This window comes from Sorex araneus, chromosome X (assembly GCF_027595985.1).
Source record: "Sorex araneus isolate mSorAra2 chromosome X, mSorAra2.pri, whole genome shotgun sequence".
In the NCBI taxonomy this organism is placed as follows: domain Eukaryota; kingdom Metazoa; phylum Chordata; class Mammalia; order Eulipotyphla; family Soricidae; genus Sorex; species Sorex araneus.
The window spans coordinates 49292454-49313557 of NC_073313.1; the positions used below are offsets into that span (position 1 = coordinate 49292454).

General features: G+C 41.4%; 1 protein-coding gene across 3 annotated transcripts in view; it reads right to left on the reverse strand.

Annotated features, from left to right (window-relative positions):
* The window catches only part of SLC9A7 (solute carrier family 9 member A7), a 183330-nt gene that overhangs the window by 42352 nt on the left and 119874 nt on the right, over positions 1–21104 (reverse strand). For all 3 annotated transcript variants that reach the window (XM_055120491.1, XM_004612898.2, XM_055120492.1), the window contains exons 6-12: positions 18578–18683; positions 18162–18303; positions 16115–16220; positions 13657–13745; positions 13464–13577; positions 10529–10640; positions 6107–6260 (exon numbers count right to left, since the gene is read on the reverse strand). In XM_055120491.1, the coding sequence (XP_054976466.1) occupies positions 6107–6260; positions 10529–10640; positions 13464–13577; positions 13657–13745; positions 16115–16220; positions 18162–18303; positions 18578–18683 (823 nt within the window). The remainder of the gene's footprint in view (positions 1–6106; positions 6261–10528; positions 10641–13463; positions 13578–13656; positions 13746–16114; positions 16221–18161; positions 18304–18577; positions 18684–21104) is intronic.

Sequence of the window (21104 nt, forward strand, 5' to 3'; positions counted from 1 at the left end):
CAAGATAGCCCTGAGCACCGTTAGGTGTGGTCCACAAACCAAAAAAGTAAAGGAAAAAAAATAAAAGAAAATCCTAAAGAATCTACAAACCAAAAATCCTCCTAGAATGAGTGAGATAGACTAGCCAAGTCACAGGATATCAGATTACTATGTAAAATTCAACTGCATTTCTATATCCTGGAAATGAACAGATAAATTCTGAAATTTAAGATAGAATAACATTTATAATTGTTCAAAATAGAGAAGAAGTACATAGGTGTAGGTCCAACAAAACATATATAAATACTATATACTGAAAACTATAAAATACTGATAAAAGAAATCAAAGAAGTACTAAATAAATGCAGAAAATATGTCGTGCTCATGGACTGGAAGATGTGACTGCTTCATGTCTTCCAAAAACTTGCAAAACAATCAAGGTTGTTTTTAAACAGAGATAAACACATAAAATGTACATGAAACTATAAAAGTCATGACAATTTTCAAAAAAGAAGAATAAATTGAAGGACTTGCTTTTGCTGACACAGAGGCTTCTTGTAAGAGTTATGAAGATAGGGCGGTACTAGTGAAATGATATCAATCAATGGAGCATAATAGAAAGAGGTCCACATATCTACCGCCAACTTTAGTAGGACCAGATAGCTCCACTGGAGAAAAGAAGCAAAAGTAATTCAAAAGAGTAAGGATAAACCTTTAAACAAAACACACTGGAACAATGAGAAAGCCAGAAGCAAATATAATAAAATACAATCTCCAGCATAACCTGATGTCTATCTTTTGTAAACATTAACCCGAAGAGGATTACAGGCAAAAACTTTTAGATTACAGAGGAGGAAATCTTCTGGTCCTTAGATACGATATTAAAAGCTCACTCAATGAAAGACAAAAACAAGATAAACTGCACACCATCAAAATGAAAACTTCTGTTTTGTGACATACTCTGCGAAAGGATTAAGAGACATGCAACCTGTGGGGGGTGGAGTACAGTGGGGAGGGTGTTTGCCTTGCATGCGGATGACCCAGGTTTGAATCCCGGCATCCCATATGGTCCCTCCGTCCCCTCAAGCACCTCCTCAGGAGTAATTCCTAAGTGCAGAGCCAGGAGTAACCCTTGAGCATCGCTGCCGTGACCCAAAAACCAAAAACCGAAAAAAAAAAAGACAAGCTATCCAAAGATGGGAGGCAGCTTTATAAACCATGTTTCTGACAGGATTAGTATAAAGAACTGTAAAAACTCAATTAAAAATCCAATTAGGAAATTGCCAAAGACTTGAATGGTTGCTTTATATGAATGGCAGATAAGCACATGAAGTGTTAATATATTTAACTATGTGAGAACTGCAAATTAAGATTACCATGAGGAATAGCCAGACATCTATTAGAATAGCTGAATTGAGAAATGGTGACACCACCAAATGCTGTCCAGGACATGGAGAAACTTGATCTCTCAAGCATAAAGTCCCTTGCCACATGCCTGGTGCAATGGTGCAGTGCTGTCTATGTATTAATATTTTCATAAGGGTCCAGTATCACGAATCACAAATCATGAAATCTCGTTGATCGTTGAATTCCTCGAGTGGTCTCAGTAACCTCTCCATTCGTCCTATCCCTGAGATTTTAGAAGCCTCTCTCTACTCGGCCTTCCCAACGATGCCACATTGGAGGCTCTTTCAGGATCAGGGGAATGAGATCCAGCTGGTTACTGGCTTTGGCATATGGATACGCCATGGGAAGCTTGCAAGGCTGTCCCATGTGGGCAGGAAACTCAGTAGCTTGCTAGTTTCTCCCAGAGGGAGAAGTAGGCTATAAGATATCGCTCTGGGAGCTTGCTTTTAAGTCTCTGGATGTTGGCCATTGATGGGATTACACACACCTGGGTTCCTCTGCCAGTACCTTCATGCATGAGGCTTGTCTGAACGTGTGGAGAGGGGCCTTGAGCATGGCTGTGGCTAGGTTCTGGTGGTCTTCAGCCACTGGGAGCTCTGCTCGGGGTGGGGAGGGAAGCTGGAGCCCATCCCCTCCGAGGGGCCCCGGGGAAGACAGCCAGGTGTGCGGGCAAGAGACTCTATCAGGGCCCAGTATATTTTGTTCATATATAGCTTGTATTCCCCAGGAAATATCATTCACAGTCATAGCTCTGGGTCAAGGGGTTTGAAAAAGAGTACATTGGGCTGAAGAGACAGAACTGTGGGCAGGGTCCTTGTTTTGCATGAGTCTGGACTGGGTGATAGAACCCAACAGAGTACCCCAAGTGCTTCCAGGAGGGATCCCTGAGTGCAGAGCCAAAAGTATGCCCCAAGCACTGCCAGGTGTGGTCCATAAAACAAAAGCAAACAAAAAGGGGGGTGCCAACAGGTCAACCTGTACCTGCGGAGTGAGTGCATCAGCAGCCTGATGGTGCCTTCAGGCTTCCTGACACACCAAAATTGCCACTGTGCCTATGGCTGGACCTCAACAACTTGAAGCAAGGCCAGTAATAGAGATTACAATATGGCGCTGGAGGTCATTCATGGGGGTGACTGCCAGTGCTTCCATGTGTATTGGGAAGTTGGGGGAGGTAGCCCATCCCAACTCCATGAAAGCCTGGAGATGTACCTCACCAGGATATAATCTGCTGAAAATTTGGGTATGCAGGTTTTGTGACTGAAATCTCCAGGCTTTCACTGGCTTGCTTCAGAGTCCCATAAATAAACCTTGAAAGAAGTTAAAAGCCAGAAACACAGCAGTGAGTCCTGGAAGACACCACAGAACCGGAGATCTCTCTGGGCCCACTATGGAGCCAATTTCACCGGGGCACGCCAGATGAAGCAGGTACAATCTCCCTGCCTACTCCAGATGGAATCCCAGTGACCAAGAGCTTCCACAAACAAGGCCCAGGTATGTGGGTTCCAGGATTAAATCTCCATTCAGCATGGTGGAGAGGCTCCGGGCTGTCCCTCCCTGGCTCCTTGCCTGCTTGGCCTGGCTGCCAGCCCACAATGTGCCTCTGGGCACCACTTTTGCGTACCAACAGTCCTGGTTCAGAGACACCCAACTGAATCTGTGCCAAAATGGGTTTGTGCCCTACAGAAATGTCTCTGGAATCAACCATTTACAATATAGGATTCCAGAAGCACGCAGACACAGCACCCAAGATATTCAAAATGAGCAATGGACAATAAATGATCTAGCATCTGCCCCTGGCAGGCAGGCTTGAATGATGGTGGGACATTCAAGCAAAACATAATGCTCAAAAGTAGAGAGAGTGTACTGGGGAAGTTGCCTGCCATGGAGGCAGGGTGAGGACTGGGATGGGGGGAGTATATATTGGGCACAGTGGTGGTTTAAAGTGTGCAATGGTGGAGGGATGGGTATTTGATCACTGTATGGCTGAATCTAGAACATGAAAGCTTTGTAACTGTATCTCATGGTGATTCAATTTAAAAAAATAATGTGGAGTTCATGCCCAATTCAATCACCTTAATCAATGGCTGAGTAAAAGCAGTACTCCTACTTTAAAAAATGTTTAGGATAATAATGAACCACACATATGACTGAAATCAACAGATTATACAACATATCCATTAACTGAGATTTGTGTGATTACCCTTCAATGTTCACAGAATGGTAAAATCATCTAATGATGTGTTTTTCAGAATGTATTCCAGTCATGGGTCAGAGAAGAAGTATGACAAGTAGAGCACTTGACTTACACATGGCTGACCTGGGTTCAATTCCTGGAACCCATATGTTCTTTGAGCATGTCCACATAGAGTTGGCCCTCAACCAAAAAAATATACTCTAGTCATCAAGCTATCCATACATAAATGCAATAGAATATTTCATTCAGTCATAAAGAGAATGAAATTTTGACATTTCTAACAACATAGAATTTGAGAGCACCATGTTACATGAAATAAATTGAGAAGATAAACCCTGTATGATCTAATTTGTATATAGAATCTAAAAGCAAAAATGTAAATAAAAATACACCAAAAAACCCAAAAAGATAAAAGTAAAATGAAAAGAGAGTACATTGTACCATAAGTCTACTCAGTAGAAAATTATTTTTTATTATATATGTTGAGGGGGCTCTCAGGAAATAACATGGAAAAAACAACGTTTAGGGTACCAACTGATGACAGGCAAATAAGAATAGGATGTAATTTCAGAAGTCACTGAAGAGAAAGGTAGTCTACATGCATGCAGGGAAAACTCCCTTTCGTGCTCTCATTCTGTCACATAGAACAAAGATGGTACCATCTTATGTTTAAAGTTGGACACTGGAATAAATAAGTAAATAAATAAATCCTTAAACTTGCTTCTTTAGCTATTTTCCCATGGATGAATTCTTTTCCTTAACTGAGATTCATGCCAGGACTCTGACATTCTGATCACCCCAAATCTGACATCATAAGACAACTCTCTGACACAAATCTCCTTACAAGTGCCATAGCATAGTATTTGAGAATGTGAAGTCTGTGATAAGACCATCCAGGCTCACGTCCCAGTTTGTCCACTTGAAACTGTTTTACCTTAAGCAAGTTATTCCTTAGTGCTTCAACTTCCCAAACTCTAAAATGAAGGCAGTGGTAGTAGTAGTAGTTACTGTCATCCCATTGTTCATCGGTTTGCTCAAGCGGGCACCAGTAACATCTCCAATGTGAGACTTGTTACTGTTTTTTTTTTGGTATATCAAATATGCCACGGGTAGCTTGCCAGGCTCTGCCATTCGGGCGCGATACTCTCAGTAGCTTGCCGGGCTCTCCGAGAGGGGCGGAGGAATCGAACCCGGGTTGGCTGTGTGCAAGGCAAACGCCCTACCCACTGTGCTATCACTCCAGCCCAGTAGTAAGTAGTAGTAGCAGTAGCAATAGCAGCAACAACAGCGGCAGCAGCAGCTGCTGCCCTCTTATATGTTATGAGGCTTGTTTTTCTATATACAGGGCACCTGGACCAAGAACTGTAGCTCAAGTGCACGCTATAATAGGGTTCTTACTTGGAAGTTTCCATGAGTAATATGGACTCATCTAGCTCTGGCGGGGGCCAAGCCCATCAATTCCTGCCCACCATTTATGCAAAATCCCAGAAGGGACAGACTATTTTTTCAAATTCCCATATTCTCCCTGACTCCAAGGATGACCTTGATACCCTTGGGTTTGCCACCTCCAAGTTCATTTTGTGCTGCAACCGCTGGCCATCATTCTAGTACCTTCAATCTTCTGAAGAAAGGAATACGAACAGAAATCCAGCAGAGAAAGAGAAAAAACCATCGCCACCTTGTGGCTTCCTGAAGAATTCTTCCTCGGGCACTACCCACGTGTCTTCTCTCTCCAATCAGATTCACTTTCTGCCTAGTTGAAACCGAGGCAGAGGCAAAAGCAATCAAAGTAGAAGAAATTTGGAGAATATCCAACAGAGCTCTCTTACTGAGAGAAACTGAGGCGCGCCCCTCACCCCCCTACCCCCAATGAGCTTGTCTGAACTGAAAGCTAGAGTTGGTCCCTTGACCCTCGTTTCAATATTCCTTTTACCACGAGATATTCAAAAGCACACTTTGAAATTCAAATTCTCTTTTAAAAACACTTAGGCCTGTGTCTCTCCATCCTGACAGACACAGATGTAAAACCAGAGACAGGGGGGTGGCCACGAGGCCGCAAAAAATGAGGGTTACACAGGAAATATCATCTCTTTTGTGCATGCAAGCAAAAAGAAACCCGGCATACACATTTCTCCAAGAACCAAACCTGAATTGCCTCTTTTTTACCTTCTTACTGATGAATTTATATTTTTAAGGCCTTCGGTATGATTTCAAAGGAACAGGAAATCCCACACACTGTCGCCACCTCTGTCTATTAGCTCTTTGTCAGCTTTAGTGCTTTTGAAATGATTTTTAATTCAAAAGGTCCAGGTGTGTTTTTAATTCCTGTTGTTCTGTGCCAACCAAAATGTTAATAACAGTGTTATTTTTCCCTCCCAGAAAACCCAAAAATTCTCCACTTCTTATTTCAACACCTTCTCCATTACAAAACAGAACTGTAAAGATATTCCATACACTAAGTTAGAGCATATACTACATGGGCATGTGGCACAGTCAAACACAAAACTAGCCTGGTTTCAAACTGACCTGATATTTAGCCATGACAACATGGGTGTTGTGCCTCCACCAATGACCCACACAGTGAAGAATACGATGAGGAGTGTGGTCGTGAACATCATCTGGCGAGCGTAGGATGCTGTGTCCCGGATGGCCAGCGCAAACGCCATTGCTCCCCTGAGGCCTGCAGTGACCAAAAGGAAGATCTTCCAGTTAAAATTGTATTGCATCAGCCAATCTCTTAGTGTCAGTCGGGACTAATAACAGTGTGTCCACTTGGCTTTCAGCAATCAAATGGTTTCTTTCAGAAAGAACCCTAAAGGAATATAATTTGATCCTTTTTGAATCTTGCTTTTGCAAAATGCCCAAATGTGATGATAAAAATCACTGCACTAAATGCATTTTAGAAAAATAACACTCTTTCTGAAAAAATTCTGGTAGTGACATGTGGTAAAAAAATAGAAAAGAAATATCACAAGCTCTCTTCGCATATGATCCAAAGATTACATTGTCATAATAAAGATTTAAACAGCCCCAGTATGAATGTCAAACACGTATTTGTGGTTAATAGAGCAGGAACCACAAAATTGCTTAGCATTTCCTTAGCAAAGGGGGAAGCCACAATGAGAAGGAAAGATATAATCTGATATAAATGAGACTGGCAAAATTTTTCAGAAGACCATATATTAAATATTTTATATTTTGAAGCAAAATTGGGGATACTTAGAGAAAAAGAGATAAAATAGCAAAAACAAAAGAGAATTTCAAAAAGAGAAAATACAAATTCCCATAAAATTGTATTGACTAAATGAATAATAGTAAAATTTGTCACAATACAGGTCTACTATTGAAAATAACTTAATTGTTTATTTTGCATACATGAATTTCAAACTTACTGTTATCTACCATCACAGAGATTGTAAATATTCATCTGTAATAATCACTCTTAGCCCTCAAGAGTATTGGAAAGCGGATTATAGCCATATTTGACCTAAGGGCTGTAGTTTGTTGACCCCTGATCTACAATAATGGATGATTAACCATCCAGGTCTTAATGTTGTGAAGTTTCTCTCTCTAGCTTCCTTTGTTCCTCTCCCCAAACCATGCTCATAGGTTATTCTATAGTAAAGAGAGAAACCATGTTCCCTAACTCATTACAGTATAAATTCCTTTATTAAGTGTACTCCATAAAGTTTAAACCTTGGGCATGGCTTTGGTGTTACAGGAGAGAATGAAAAGTTACTATCCACATCTGCTTATGCTTTTTCTCCTCTTTCCCAATACTTTTGCAAGTTCATTCACCTGAGAGCTTTATTACAATTCTCTAGAGAAGTGACCCAATGAAAGCTATACAAAAATAGGGCAAAGGTGATGCTTTCTATTAATCTACCATGGAGAAATATTTATAGGCAACTAGCTGTCCCTACAGCTGATTCTGCCTTTAATCACTATTTGAGCCTCTAAAAAGGGATGTTGTCTCAGTGGAGAGAGCCTAGGAACCAGAGAAAGACAATGTGGGCTACAAGTATCTTTTAAAAAATTTCATGAGGTGATTGTTGTGAGCAATATAAGAATGAAGGCTCGGGTATTTCATAGCCTTGATGAATGAATTTCTTTCAACATTCAAAAGTCTTACATGAGAAAATTTTTTTTTTGGTGTGTGTGTGGGGGGGCAACGACACCTGGCGATGGTCAGGGCTTACTCCTGGCTCGATGCTGTAGGGGTCATTCCTGGCAGGTTTCAGGGGACCATGTGCAGTGCCAGGGCTAAGAAACTGGTGGTCAAGCACCTTATCTGCTGTACTTTCTCTCCGGCCCCCAAATCATTTATGTTATCTCTGGAGAGCATCAGTACTCTCAGTCTTTGAGTACAGAAAATAATGAACATGTCTCAAGTGTTTTTGGTTTTGGTTTTTAAACGTAGTATAAGTTACATGGCAACAATAGTGTTCATGTTTATGACTTTGATGTACAATCACTGCACTTTCAGCATCATCAAAGTGCCCAAGATACTTTACCACTGTCCTTAGGTGATGGCTAGTCTGCTTCTTCCTTCTCTGTCTCCTGTCAATGCTTTTACTACTTGGTGGTAATCTTGGTTTTATAATATAAGACCAAGTGTTTGTTATCATACAATACTGTCTATTCCCTGTTTTGTTCCTTCATAGATTAGAGATGCGTGAGATCATCTGGTATTTGTCCTTCTCCCTGACTTATTTCACTTAACGCCGTGCCCTCCATTCCCATCCGTGTTGCAGCAAACTGCAGTATTTCATCTTTTCTTATAGCTGAGTAGCATTTCCATAGTGTCAATACGCCACATCTCTATCCACTCATCTGTCATTGGGCATGTGGATTGTTTCCATATATGATAGAATTGTCCTCATTCATCTTTCTCTTTTCTGAAGCATATTCTTAATATGTAAGGAGGATTTCATCACTGCCTTTCTAGAAAATGCCTAATGTTTCCTAGCTGCTCTTAAGGAAAATTCAAAGTCTATGGTACAGCACTGGAAGGTCTCCATGACGTAAACTGGTGTTTCTCAAACTTTATTCTGACCTTGGACCACTTCCAATAATTTTTCCTTCCTTTGCCTTCCATCCTACCAGTTTGTTCCCTAGTCTTGTGACTCCCCCCCACCCCCAATTTATGGGATTTTCAATTGTGGTCCCAGTGAAAAATCCTAGGGTTCATAGGAGCCATATGTGCCCAGTTGAGAAACACTGGTCTAGAGATGTTCCATGATTGACTCTACTGCCCTCTTTTCAGAAAAAAAATTACGCAGCATCACCCTCCACCTCAAAAAATCTACCTTCTTTTAACTGAACAAACAAAATCACTCCCACTTGCATCCAAGGTTACTACTGCTCCCTGCCCCCCATCATTTTTATGCTCTCCTCAAGGGGGCAGTATTGCCCACTTTGGGAAACACTGATAACAAAGCAGTGGTTCCCAGCAGGGGGGATTAAAGCAGCAGCTGATAACATTTTAGAAATAAAAATTCAGGGCCCACCTCGACCCCTCAGAATCATGATCTATGGCAGTGGGACCCAGAAGTTGGTTACAGATGAATCTAATACAACACGCATGTTCCCACCTGTTTAGACGCACTTGCTCTTTCCATAATGCTTTTTCTGCATTATGCCCTGTGTCTCACATTTAAAACCCAAGACTGAAAAAAAAAACAAAAACCCAAGACTGCTTTCCTTCCCCGAAAAAGCCATGCCTTGCTGCCTTTCAACCCAACCACCTCCTGGGATTCCACTTCTCTCCACCTTTGTGAGGAAGGCCCCGGGTCCTCTTGTTTCCCCAACATTTATTCCACACCTCTTTGGTGCAATGGGCCACCCTCTCTTCAGAAAAAGTGTGATCTATGCACACCCGAGTCTCCCCAGTAGACTCTGAGCTCCTTGAAAGGGGGCTGATCTCTGTCTTTTCCACATCCTAGAGCTGACATTTTAAAAAGAGGGTGCAAAACAGATATTTGTCAGAATGGAAAAACCAGTATGGTAGGCTGTATACTTAAATGCACATGCAAGCAAGTACTAGACAAAGAGTCATACCTGTATATGATTTCAGTATGACTCTCTCAGCCCCCCAAGAATCACTGCATAAGAAGCAGCGGATCACATAGCCTCTTGAACTGACTTAATCCTATCCCCCACCCATAGGACAGAGATACTTTTAAGGGGGACAGGGGCCTTTTACCCACACCATATCCTCCCTCTGCACCACAGTGGTGTTCTTGCCTGACTCTCCCTTACAAAGCCTGTCATGTTCACTGCATATCTACTAAGGTCAATTGCTGTCTCCTTTATCTACCACATGTTTCTTTCCAGTGCTTGTACCCCTATGGCTTCCTCAATCAGGGACACAGTGTCAATCAGCTGTAGATCAAGCAGAACAATCACAGTGGTCATCTTCCTATCTGGAACAGCTATCATTGTCCAGTTTGGGGTTCTTTCTGCTAATGTGAGTGTAACTGTATTTCCTTTTGCTATGAGTTCATGTTGGGAAGGATCGCAATTAAAGAGTTCAATATCATTATTTTAAAAGAGAGACTTACCACAGCCCAGGGGCATTGAATGACTTGGCTCACGTTCTTTTAGCACAAGACCTATTTTCCTTCTAATTTAATTTAAGTCTGCAAAATTAAAAGCTATGAACATTTACGAAGAAACACACATTAAATACTTACAGCACTCCAGATCTCTGAGTGATAGAGCTGAAAAAAGATGGCAAATTTTTTGGAGGAGAATGTTCATATTTGGTAATGCGGCTTGCAAAATACATATTAACTCAGCCTAACATGCACGTCTGTGTACTCAGCACACCAGGAAAAACAAATGAAACAGATACTTGAATTTCTCTCTTTTCATGAACCTTACTGATTATATTTTAATCAGACTAACATCGCCTGCTGAATAAACCTCACATCTTAATTTTTTTACCTGAAAACATCATCATGTGTTGAAAATTCCAGCCAATCTTATGCCTTCGGCCCAGGTTGAGGAAGAAGGAGAGTGGGTAGATATGCGCAGCTCTGCCCAGGAAGATGGCAACCTGACCACCAGGCGGGAGGTTAAGGGCATAACAATTTTCATAACGGCACTTTCACACAGCCTCTAGATGGGCATAGACTTTTAGAAATGCAGTGAGGCCTCACTATGATCTGCAGAGCTGTACAAAGAAAGCCAGGCTGTCTAGTTTCCCTCTAAACAAGTCTCAGTAGCATGCAGGATTCAATGAACCCAGTTGACACTGTCCTGTCCCTTGTGAGAATTTCTTGTCTGTTAAATGCATTGTTTTAACTTCTTGATAAAACTAGAGGGGTTTCATCATATCTCTAATATATATTATAGGGTTACCAGGGATAGCCTAAATATTGTAAGCCCATGGTTGGGCTCTAGGGGAAGAAAAGTCACAAGGGAAATATCACTAACCCCCGAGTTAAACTATACATTTATAAAGAAGCTTCAGCTGAAAGTAACAATCAGAAGCCCAAATGACCAAAAAGAGCCTGAACACAACAGTTAGGCAAACTGAATGCTGAGCCACATTCATATTCTTTTCCCAAGAATCAACTTGAGGAGATTTTTCAACCTACGTGGCTTAAGATGTCTTTGGGAGATATAAGAAGGATTGGAAAAGGACCATGGAAGAGGAACTCCACTGCGAAAACCAAAGAATTCAGGGAAACCAGTCATTCGTCACTTGCTGATTTTAGAACAGAGCCCAACAGAGAGCCCAACACTGAGCTGGTCACAGGAGGAAACCACCGTGGGAGCCAGAGGAACTGGGCACTTCCGTTTCGGCCGAGCACCAGCTGCCTGAGCTGCAGCTGCTTCGGGGCAGAGCAAGGGCGGAACTATCTTCTGCTTTCTCCAGTCAAGTACAGACTCCGTTTCTTCCTTTTTCTGGTTTTGTTTTGAACAGGAGGGTACAGGTAATGCTTTTAAAGCAATTTCTGTTCAAGAAGCCATGTACAGGTCCTTCCCTGAGGATTCCCAGAGGACCAGTCATCCCTCTGAGAGGGAAAGGCTCTTATCTATAAACAAAGGCTGGGCTCTCACTATCTCCACAGGACGCTGTGCTAGGAATGCAAATCAAAGTGACGTGCATCCTTAATCAAGAATAAAAACAGTGAAGCCATAGATTTCTCACTGGTAGACTGTGAAGTGTGCAAAGTCAAAAATGAGCCCTTGATGAAGCCAAAATCCACTGACTGGATGAATTCTGACACGGCATCAGGTGGCCTTCATTCTCTAGTGCCTGGTGAATAAGTTATTCCTGCACAATAACGGAAAAGTCCAAAAGAGAAGCAGTCCTTTTTGTCAGCAGTCTAAGGCTCAGGAATACTCAGGTGGCCACAGAAAGGGGAAGAGTGAATGCTCAGGGACCAGAGGGATAGTACAGCACGTAAAGCTGTACTTACCTTGCATATAGCCAAGCTGGGTTTGAGTCCCAGTACAGAACTGGCTCCCCAATTTGTGCCAGGAGTGACCCTTGGGCATAATGGTCCCCAAACCAAAAAAAAGGTGAGTACGCAATCAACAGGGGACACATGCTCAGTATTTTGAAATCCAGGTTCAGTGTAGCAACACTGCGACAGCCACAGCCCCACAAAAATTCACTTTAATTAAAAGAGTGAGCCAAGTAAACAAAACCTTCAGCTGTCAATCCACTTGGAATTTACAACCTTTTTCTGAGAGAAGAATGCCACCAAACTAGCGTTTCTCTTTTAAAATCTGTGTTCACAAACTGAATGTGCTTTTTCCATTTTGACCTTCGTAGAGAGAGAGAGAAACAGAAATCCACAGAGAGATTTTTTCCATTGGGATATGTAATAATTGAGTAACATGAATATGGGCTTACTCTCTGCACTGTCCAAATGCTTCTCTGGTCAAAGCGAGAAAGAGCAACTACAGGTCTTCCTATAAGAAAGAATAACTATAGATCTCCCATATGGGAACCTCCTAGATTGGAATTCATAAAATAATCCTGAGATAAGAGAAGCAGACAGTGTCTGGGCTCTTGGGGAAGAAACATATCAAGAAAAAAAGTCTGGGGACATGGCTGCAACTTACAAAAATAAAAATAATCTTAGGGACTGACATGGCTGCAACTTTTCAATCTGCTAAGAAGGATGCTTTAGAAAGCAAACCTACCAGGTACCAGTGTAACAGAAAGGTCATTTCACACAGGATCACAAAGCACCATCTTAGAATCAATATCAATTCAATATCAATCCTTTATATTAGATATATGTTACAGATTACCTTTATGAAGCACTTAACCCTTCTTTTTCTCATCCTAAAAACTCCAGGAGCAATATAAAATAACATAATATGAGACTAACAGCCAAGGACAGTATAGACAATAGCCAGGAAGATCACTCCATGGTTGGAAGCCTGGCTCACGAGCTGGGGGAGAAGGTAGCTGGGATAGAGAAGGGATCACTAAGTCAATGATGATTGAAGGGATCACGTGGGATGGGATTTGTGTGCTGAAAGTAGATAAAGGACCAAACATGATGGTCTCTCAGTATCTGTACTGTAAATCATAATGCCTAAAAGCAGAGAGAGAGAATAAGAGGAAAATTGTCTGCCATAGAGGCAGGTAAGGGCTGGGATTGCGGGGATACTGGGGGCATTCGTGGTGGAAAATGTATACTGGTGGAGGGCTGGGTGTTCGATCATTACATGACTGAAACTCAAACATGAAAGCTTTGTAATTCTAGCTCACAGTGATTCAACTCAAATAAAACTCCAGGAGCTAGTACTAACTGGTTCCCATCCACAATAGAAACATTATTAATAATATTAATCTCGTTTTCCCAGAAGTAGTCACTTCTCATATAGAAATGATGAAAGAGAAAAAGGATACGAAAGCTCCAATGATGAAAACTGGGCTGAACACGTGCTTCTGGAAGGTAAAGAGTGCCAAGCCCATGTAGGAGAAGATGAAGTTCTCGGCCAGAAAGTGTAACACCTCAAAGAGCTGTGTGAAAAGGGAAAGGAAGCTGTGAAGCCTGCAAGTCCCTCCTTGGTATTGGCAGGGACCAGGGGCTTTTTCTCACCTGCTTGGTTCGGCTTCTCGATTCCACGGACAGATTGTTGTAGGTGTAATGAGCTTGTGTGATTCCACAGAAAAGAACAGCTACAACGCCTGGCAAGAGATTTTTCAAAATTAATGGAAGAGCAAAGTAGAAAAAGGTCCCACTACAATAAAAAGCTGGCTTGCAAGCAAGCCCATAGTGTTCAATTTCCTGAGCTTTTTTAAAATTTCCTGTTACTGACACATTTGGAATATTATCATATATGCTGGCCTGGGTTCGATTCCTCCGCCCCTCTTGGAGAGGCCAGCAAGCTACCGAGAGTATCCCGCCCACACGGCAGAGCCTGGCAAGCTACCCATGGCGTATTCAATATGCCAAAAACAGTAACAACAAGTCTCACAATGGACACGTTACTGCTGCCCGCTTGAGCAAATGATGAAAAACTGGATGACAGTGCTACAGTGCTATTTACAGATAACTATCAAGTTGTAAGGAAACGGGACACTTTACAATGCTGCATGTAAAGATATGTCACAACATTCTGATATAAATGACTATCAGTACCTATATTGTGTATCATAACTGCATTCGAAAATTCAGTGACTTATTTTTTTAAAATCAGGGAATGGGAGGAACTAAAACCATGTCGCTGCCTACACTAATTATTTATGTTTTTTAGTTTGTTTGTTTGAAGTACTAGGGATCAAACCCAGGGCTTAACATATTCAAGGCTACCACATACTCAGTTCTACCATTGACCTATATCCCTGGGCAAACGCTAAGAATATTTAAAACTGGCTCAATCAAAACCTGATACTGAAAAACAATGATCATACAGAGTGAGACAAATGAAGGAAAAACTGTTCACTCTCATCTAAGTAGATTCAAAAATTACTTTTAAAAGGGGAGGCTTTGCTTATTATTACTGCTGATAGTAAAATAAGATAGCAATTTCAGAGAAGAAATGGATAAGCTGCTAATATATTCAGTAACCTTTGAAGTTAAATACCCACTTAAGATGAGAATAAGTACTCAAAGACATAACTGAGTTTGAAATGAAATAAGCCTTAGAAATATTCGGCTTTGAAATGAGAACCTGTCTTCAATAAGAAGCTTGCCACTGGGGTGAGGGGAGGGAATATTAGATAAATGGTGGAGGGAAGAGGTCACTGTGGAGAAAGAGTACTGAAAGGAGGTAAAAAGTGCTTGTCACAGAGGCAGGCTGGGGGATGGGAGGGAAACTGGGAACACTGGTGGAGGCACATGAGCACTGGTGAAGGGACTGGCGATGGAACATTATATGCCCAGAACTCAATCATGAATAGCTTTGTAACTCTGTAATTCATGGTGATTCAATAAAAATAAATAAAGATTTAAAATATTCAGCTTTGGAAGTCAGAGAAAGGCTCGAAGGGCATGTCTGGCACACACCACACCACCACTTCAATCCTTGGTACCTTATAGCCTCCTAAGCACTACTGTGGGAAGCCCTTGGGTCCCCCTAGCACCACTGAGTCCAAGGACTCAAGTGTCAAGCCTGTATATCTGGACTGAATATCCCTAGGAGTGGCCCCTGAATCCCCAGGCCACTGCTTGAGAGGTCTCCCAAAACAAGCGAACAAAAAAACCAAAGTGAGAGTTCAGTGTTGGGAAGGTCAATTATGCCTATGGCAGAACATCACCCCTGCTCAGAGTCTTCCACAAAACTCCTCTGTGAGCAGTTCATCAAGTCCACGCCACAGCGTCTCTTTCTTCAAAGAAGTCTTGCTCACTTTTTAATTTTTTGATTTAAAAATTTTAAAAATATTCAATTTTATTGAATTACCGTGAGAGAGTTACAAGCTTTCATGTTTGGGTTACAATCTCACAATGATCAAACACCCATCCCTCTACCAGTGCACATTCCACACCCCCAATCTCTCCGGTATACTCCCCTTTCCCACCCTCCCCCTGCCTCCATGACAGACAATATTCTCCATACTCTCTCTACTTTTGGGATTTTTTGCACCTTTTTGAAAAATTAACTGTGATGTACAAAGTCATTGACAGCTACATTTTAGGCATACAGTATTTCAACACCAATCCCACCATCAGTGTCAACTTCCCTTCACCAGCGTTCTCATACTCCCAACCCATCCCAACCCCTACCCAATCCTCGCCTGTCAATTTGACAGGCACAATACAAAGTTCCAGGACTTGCAACTCAAATCTCATATTTTCAGTGTTATTGAATCTGTATTTTGGACATACGGGCTATACCACTCACCAGGATAACTGAAGCCCTGATGCCTGCTCACCCATTACTGCCTGTTCTCTTCTTATGCACCCCACCCCTGATTTATTTCCTTCTCTGTCCTTCTCTCTAAAAGCTGGGGTCAAATACCATGGATTTTAAGAATTCCTCCCTCTCCCCAAGCTCCCATGGCTCCTGCCACAGTGACCGGAAGTTGCCGCAACTGGAGCAGTGATGGGCACCCACCTGTAAAGCCACAGGCTTCTGCCAAGAGGAATGTGCTCCAAGACATCAGGAAGAAGAGCGCGGTCTCCAGCAGAGGGAAGCAGTGCAGCTTGGTGAACTTGGTCACGTCCAACTGTCAAGGAACTGTTTCAACCAAGTATTGGGTGCCCCCAAACCACACACTACCAAGACCATCTCTCTAAGGGTAATTCTTTCCCTTGCACTTTTCTTTGGGGGCCACAAACTAGCTTCTTGGTGTTGTTTTAAATAATAAAAACAAGGCTGTCCAGCAGACTGGAGGTACTGGGGGCTAGAGAATGGGAGAAAAGGAGCATGGTTTAATGTGTACACGGTCACTTGGGATGATGAGTGACAGTGGATATTCAGGGAAACAAAATAAAAATAATAATATACTTATTTAATATGCTCAATTAATATTCTTATTACTAATATGAATAAAAATAAGGGAATAAGATAAAAAACAAATAAGCAATAAGGGATCAATGTCACATTTTGAAACCAAAGATTCTCTTCTAAGCATCCCCATTCCAAATAAGCTACCAGGAAACTATCCCATGAGAGGTTTTCACTAAGCAAAACAAATTCCCAGGACAACAAAAGGGACCTTTTAAAGAAAGCAATCTAGATCTGTTCCACCCAATCTGAAAACCACTAGCTACCAGTGTTGGTCTACTCTTGCTTTGGCTTTGGGGCTACACCCAGCTAAGTTTAGGGCTTGCTCTTGGCTCTGTGCTTAGGTATCACTTGTGGCAGGACTTGGGGGGACCATATGGGGTGCTGGGAATCAAATCTGGCTTTGATTGCATGCAAGGCAAGTTCCCACCCACGGTACTATCTCTTTAGTCCCTTTGTTAGTCTAAACTGAGATTTCCTATAGAACCAAATACATACATTTCAAAGATTTAGTATATATGAAACATAAGTTCTCATTAATAATCTGTATATTTTGTGTTATTTTATTGTCATTAATTATGCTATTAATAATTTTTGTTGTATTTACAGTAGTAATGGTATTTATAATTTCTGTTGTATTGTGTCATGTTGTTAATAATTTGGTTGTTAATAATACTGATTGCTGGCTAGGATCATGTGGCTTGCACTTAATACTGATTGCTGGCTAGGATCATGTGGCTTGCACTGTGGCTCCCACACTTAATTTTGGTTTTTTTTCATTTGATTTTTATTTTAGGGCCACACTTGGTGGTACTCAGGGCGTACTCCTAGCAATGCACTCAGGGATTAGTCCTGATGGACTTGGGGGATCATATGGGATGACAAGGATTAAACCCTGGTGGCCACAAGCAAGGCAAGCACCTTATACCCAGTGTACTCACTCCAGCCCTTCCAGGTCCCTGGCCTTCTGGCTCTTCAGCAATTTTTAGCTCCCTAAAATGGATGCACCGCCCTCCGCCCAGCTTATCTCCAAGGTCCCCAAGGTCCCATCTCCATCTGGTTTATAAGTGGGAAGAGAACCTAAGAAGGTGACAAGAGAACCTCAAGTCACATTCCCCCCAAATTCTCATTCTCTTAGCTAGACACTCAATAATAGTTATGTTCCACCAACAGGATACATTTCAGGAACTCCCATTCCCCACTGAAGCTCTTGGGTTAAGATTCTGATCTTATGCTGGAGCGATAGTATAGAGGGTAGGATGCTTGCCTGCACACGGCCAACCTGGGTTCTATCCTTAGCACCCCATATGGTCTCCTGAACCAGCTAGGAGTGATCCCTGAGGGCAAAGCCAGAAATAAGCCCCAAGCACTACTGGCTGTGGCCCCATAAAAACAAAAAAAGAAATCTTTTAAAAAAGTTAAAGGTTGCATCTTACACATTTCAATTGCATCCTTTCTATATGTTTTCTAGATCTAAGAAAAGTCACCTGTAGGTATTATATCACTTTCAAAAATTAAGGAAAACATGATGACTGATTTTTTTAAGTTCCTAGTCTGAAAGGCAAACTGAAAAAATCTTGCATAAACTTCTCTTGTGTAAGTGGAAAGACACCCAATTGTATCCAGGCATGGGCAGAAATTAGCAAAAGGATATTAGAGCGGTCACGACACCAGTCACAGCTCCCATGGTAAAAGAGCCACTAAATATGCCTAGAAAGATGCCAACTGACTTAAAGAAGGCAGCGGCATCAAAGGCATGTGTGTTTAGTCCTGCTGGCTGATACGCAACAATAGACCTGGAATTGAAAGAGGAAAGGAAGGATTTCAAAAGACTGCATTTGTTTTCCAACATGGCATAAAAATACTGATCTACACATCTATCTGCACTCTGTGGAGCCCTCCCAGGCCTTCTTCATTCAAAACACTCAGCAGTGACCATATATAATGGTCGCTGCCTGTCCAACAAAACAAATGTTATTCACCAAGTTGAAGAACCTCATTTTGCAAAACACCCAATTAAATATCCACCATTTTAAAGATTGCTATTGGAACAGACATGTCAGTACTTACGAGGACAGTACAATGGCCACTGCATCATTGAGGACGCTTTCTCCAAACAGAAGGGCATACAGGTCCACATCTGCGTGCAATTCATTAAATATCGCCAGCACTGTCACTGCAAAGTGGACCAAAAGTACAGAAAGTTGTTTGAATTTCTGTCCCTAAGTCATTGGCGACAACTGATGAGGCAAGTCCCATCTTTGGTGGGGCCCAATACTTTGAGAGACAGAAAATGAATCAAATGTCTATGACAGGGATTGTCTGTGGCCGAAATACAAAGAGCAATCATGTTCATCTCAATGGGGCACAATGTGAAGCTGATCCTATCTTTTTTCACAATATTTGATTACATTTACTATTTGAACACCAATCCCACCAGCATTACACCTCCCACAACCGTATTTTGGATGTCTCCATCCCAAACCCCAACTCCTGCCCCAAAGCAGAATCAAAATAATTTATTTTGTATTGTTTGTTATGAATAAGCCGTGAAGCTGATTTTAACAGTACTGTGGTCAAGCTTTCTGTTTTCCATTGTGATCCAAGCAGTCTTTGAAAATATTTCCACTACAGAACTTATAACAGAGCTACAGCCAAAGTTATTTGGCCCCACTAGTTAACTGAAATATCTTTGAAGGCAAAAACCCACTGTGCTCCTGAGGACCCAGCAAAGAGTGAGGGCATACAGAAGGCTTTAAAGATCATGGGATTGGAGAAAGGACGAATACTCTGAGCAATGGGTTAGAAGAGAATATCCAAAGACAAATTCTCACATATATGGTCAGCTAATTTTTGACAAAGGAGCTGAGAATGTGAAATGAAGTATAGAAAGACAGACTCCTCTACAAGTGGTGCTGGCAAAACTGGATAACCATGTGTAAAAAATTAAAGCTGGATCCATAGCTTATGCCTCACACAAAAGTCAATTCCAAGTTTTTGATCAAAGACTGTGAGATCAGACCAGAATCTATCAAGTACAATGAGGAAAACATAGGCAGAATGCTCGAAGATCTGGACCTCAAAGGTGTCTTTAATGATACAATGCCACTGGCAAAGACAACAGGATAAGAAATAAACAAAAGGTAATACATCAAGTGAAGGAGTTTCTGCATGGCAAAAGAAACATGAGCTAAAACTAAAAGACAGCTAACTGGGAGAAAATATTTGCATCTAACACATCATATAAAGGTTCAATATCCATAATCTATAAAGTACTCACAAAGACCAACCAAAAAAATCCACAAACCCCATCCAAAATTGGTAAGAGGAAATAAATAGAGACTTTGTTGAGGAAAACCAACAGATGACCAACAGGCACATAAAAACAGTTTCTCATCTCTTATTATTAGAGAAATCTAAATCAAGACAAGAATGCTATACCTTCTCACACCAGAGAGACTGGCACATAACAAAAATGCTGTGAACAATCTGTGTTGGTATGGGTGTAATGAAAAATGAACTCTCATATACTGCTAGTAGGAATGTTGCTTGGTTAAACCTTTATGGAAAACAGTATGAAGATATCTCAGTAAACTAAGAATTGAACTCCCACATAACCCAGCAATTCCAATTCTGGCTATCTACCCCCCAGGACACAAAAACATTCACTCAAGAAGACTTATATACACCATTATTCATTGCTGTATTTAGTAAAATAACTAAAATATGTGTCCAAAGACAAATAAGTGGCTCCTGAAGATTTGGCATATATACACAATGGAATACTATGCAGCTGTAGGTAATAATGAAATCATGAAATTCACTGATGGAACTGGAAGACATCGTGTTACATGAAGTAAGCCAAAAGAAGGAGAAATACAAGATGATCTCGCTTATATGTGGTATGCAGAATTATATAGGCAAGGGAATGCAATGTTTGAATGGAGGAACACCAAGATCACCCTTAACCCCAGATTATAGGGAGGAGAAGGAAAGGGAAGGAAAGAAATCAAGAGGAAGAAGAAATGGAGAGCAATGAGGGGCAGGGTCAAGGGGATCCAAGTGCATCAGTGGTGTAAAGGAGTGATATAGCCTAAATATCCAAATCACAGAGTCAACAACACTGAAAACAAGAGATCCAAACTTCAACAATCAAACTTAGAAAGGTGCCTGTCAAGGCGGCAGACTGGAAGTGGAGGGTGGCTGAGTCGGGTGGGAGAGAACATGAGAACCCTGGTGGAAGGGAGATACGGAGATACTGGTGGTGAAACTGGTGATGGAACATTATATGTCTAAATACCAACTATGAATAACTTTGTCAATCATGGTCTTTAATTAAAAAAAAAGATGGGGGTGTTGCTGGGGAAGTGACTCAATGACAATGCACATGCCTTGCATCAATCAGTAAGGCCCTAGGTTTGATTTTCACACAAAAAAGAGAGAGAGAGAGAGAGAGAGAGAAAATAGAATAAATGTGTAAAATAGTCACTTCTTTACTTATGATAGCCTATACATAATTATACTTCTCACAATCTTCACATTTCTTAGGCTTTTAACACCGGTTCTTACACTCTTAGTTTCAGTACTCCTTTATATT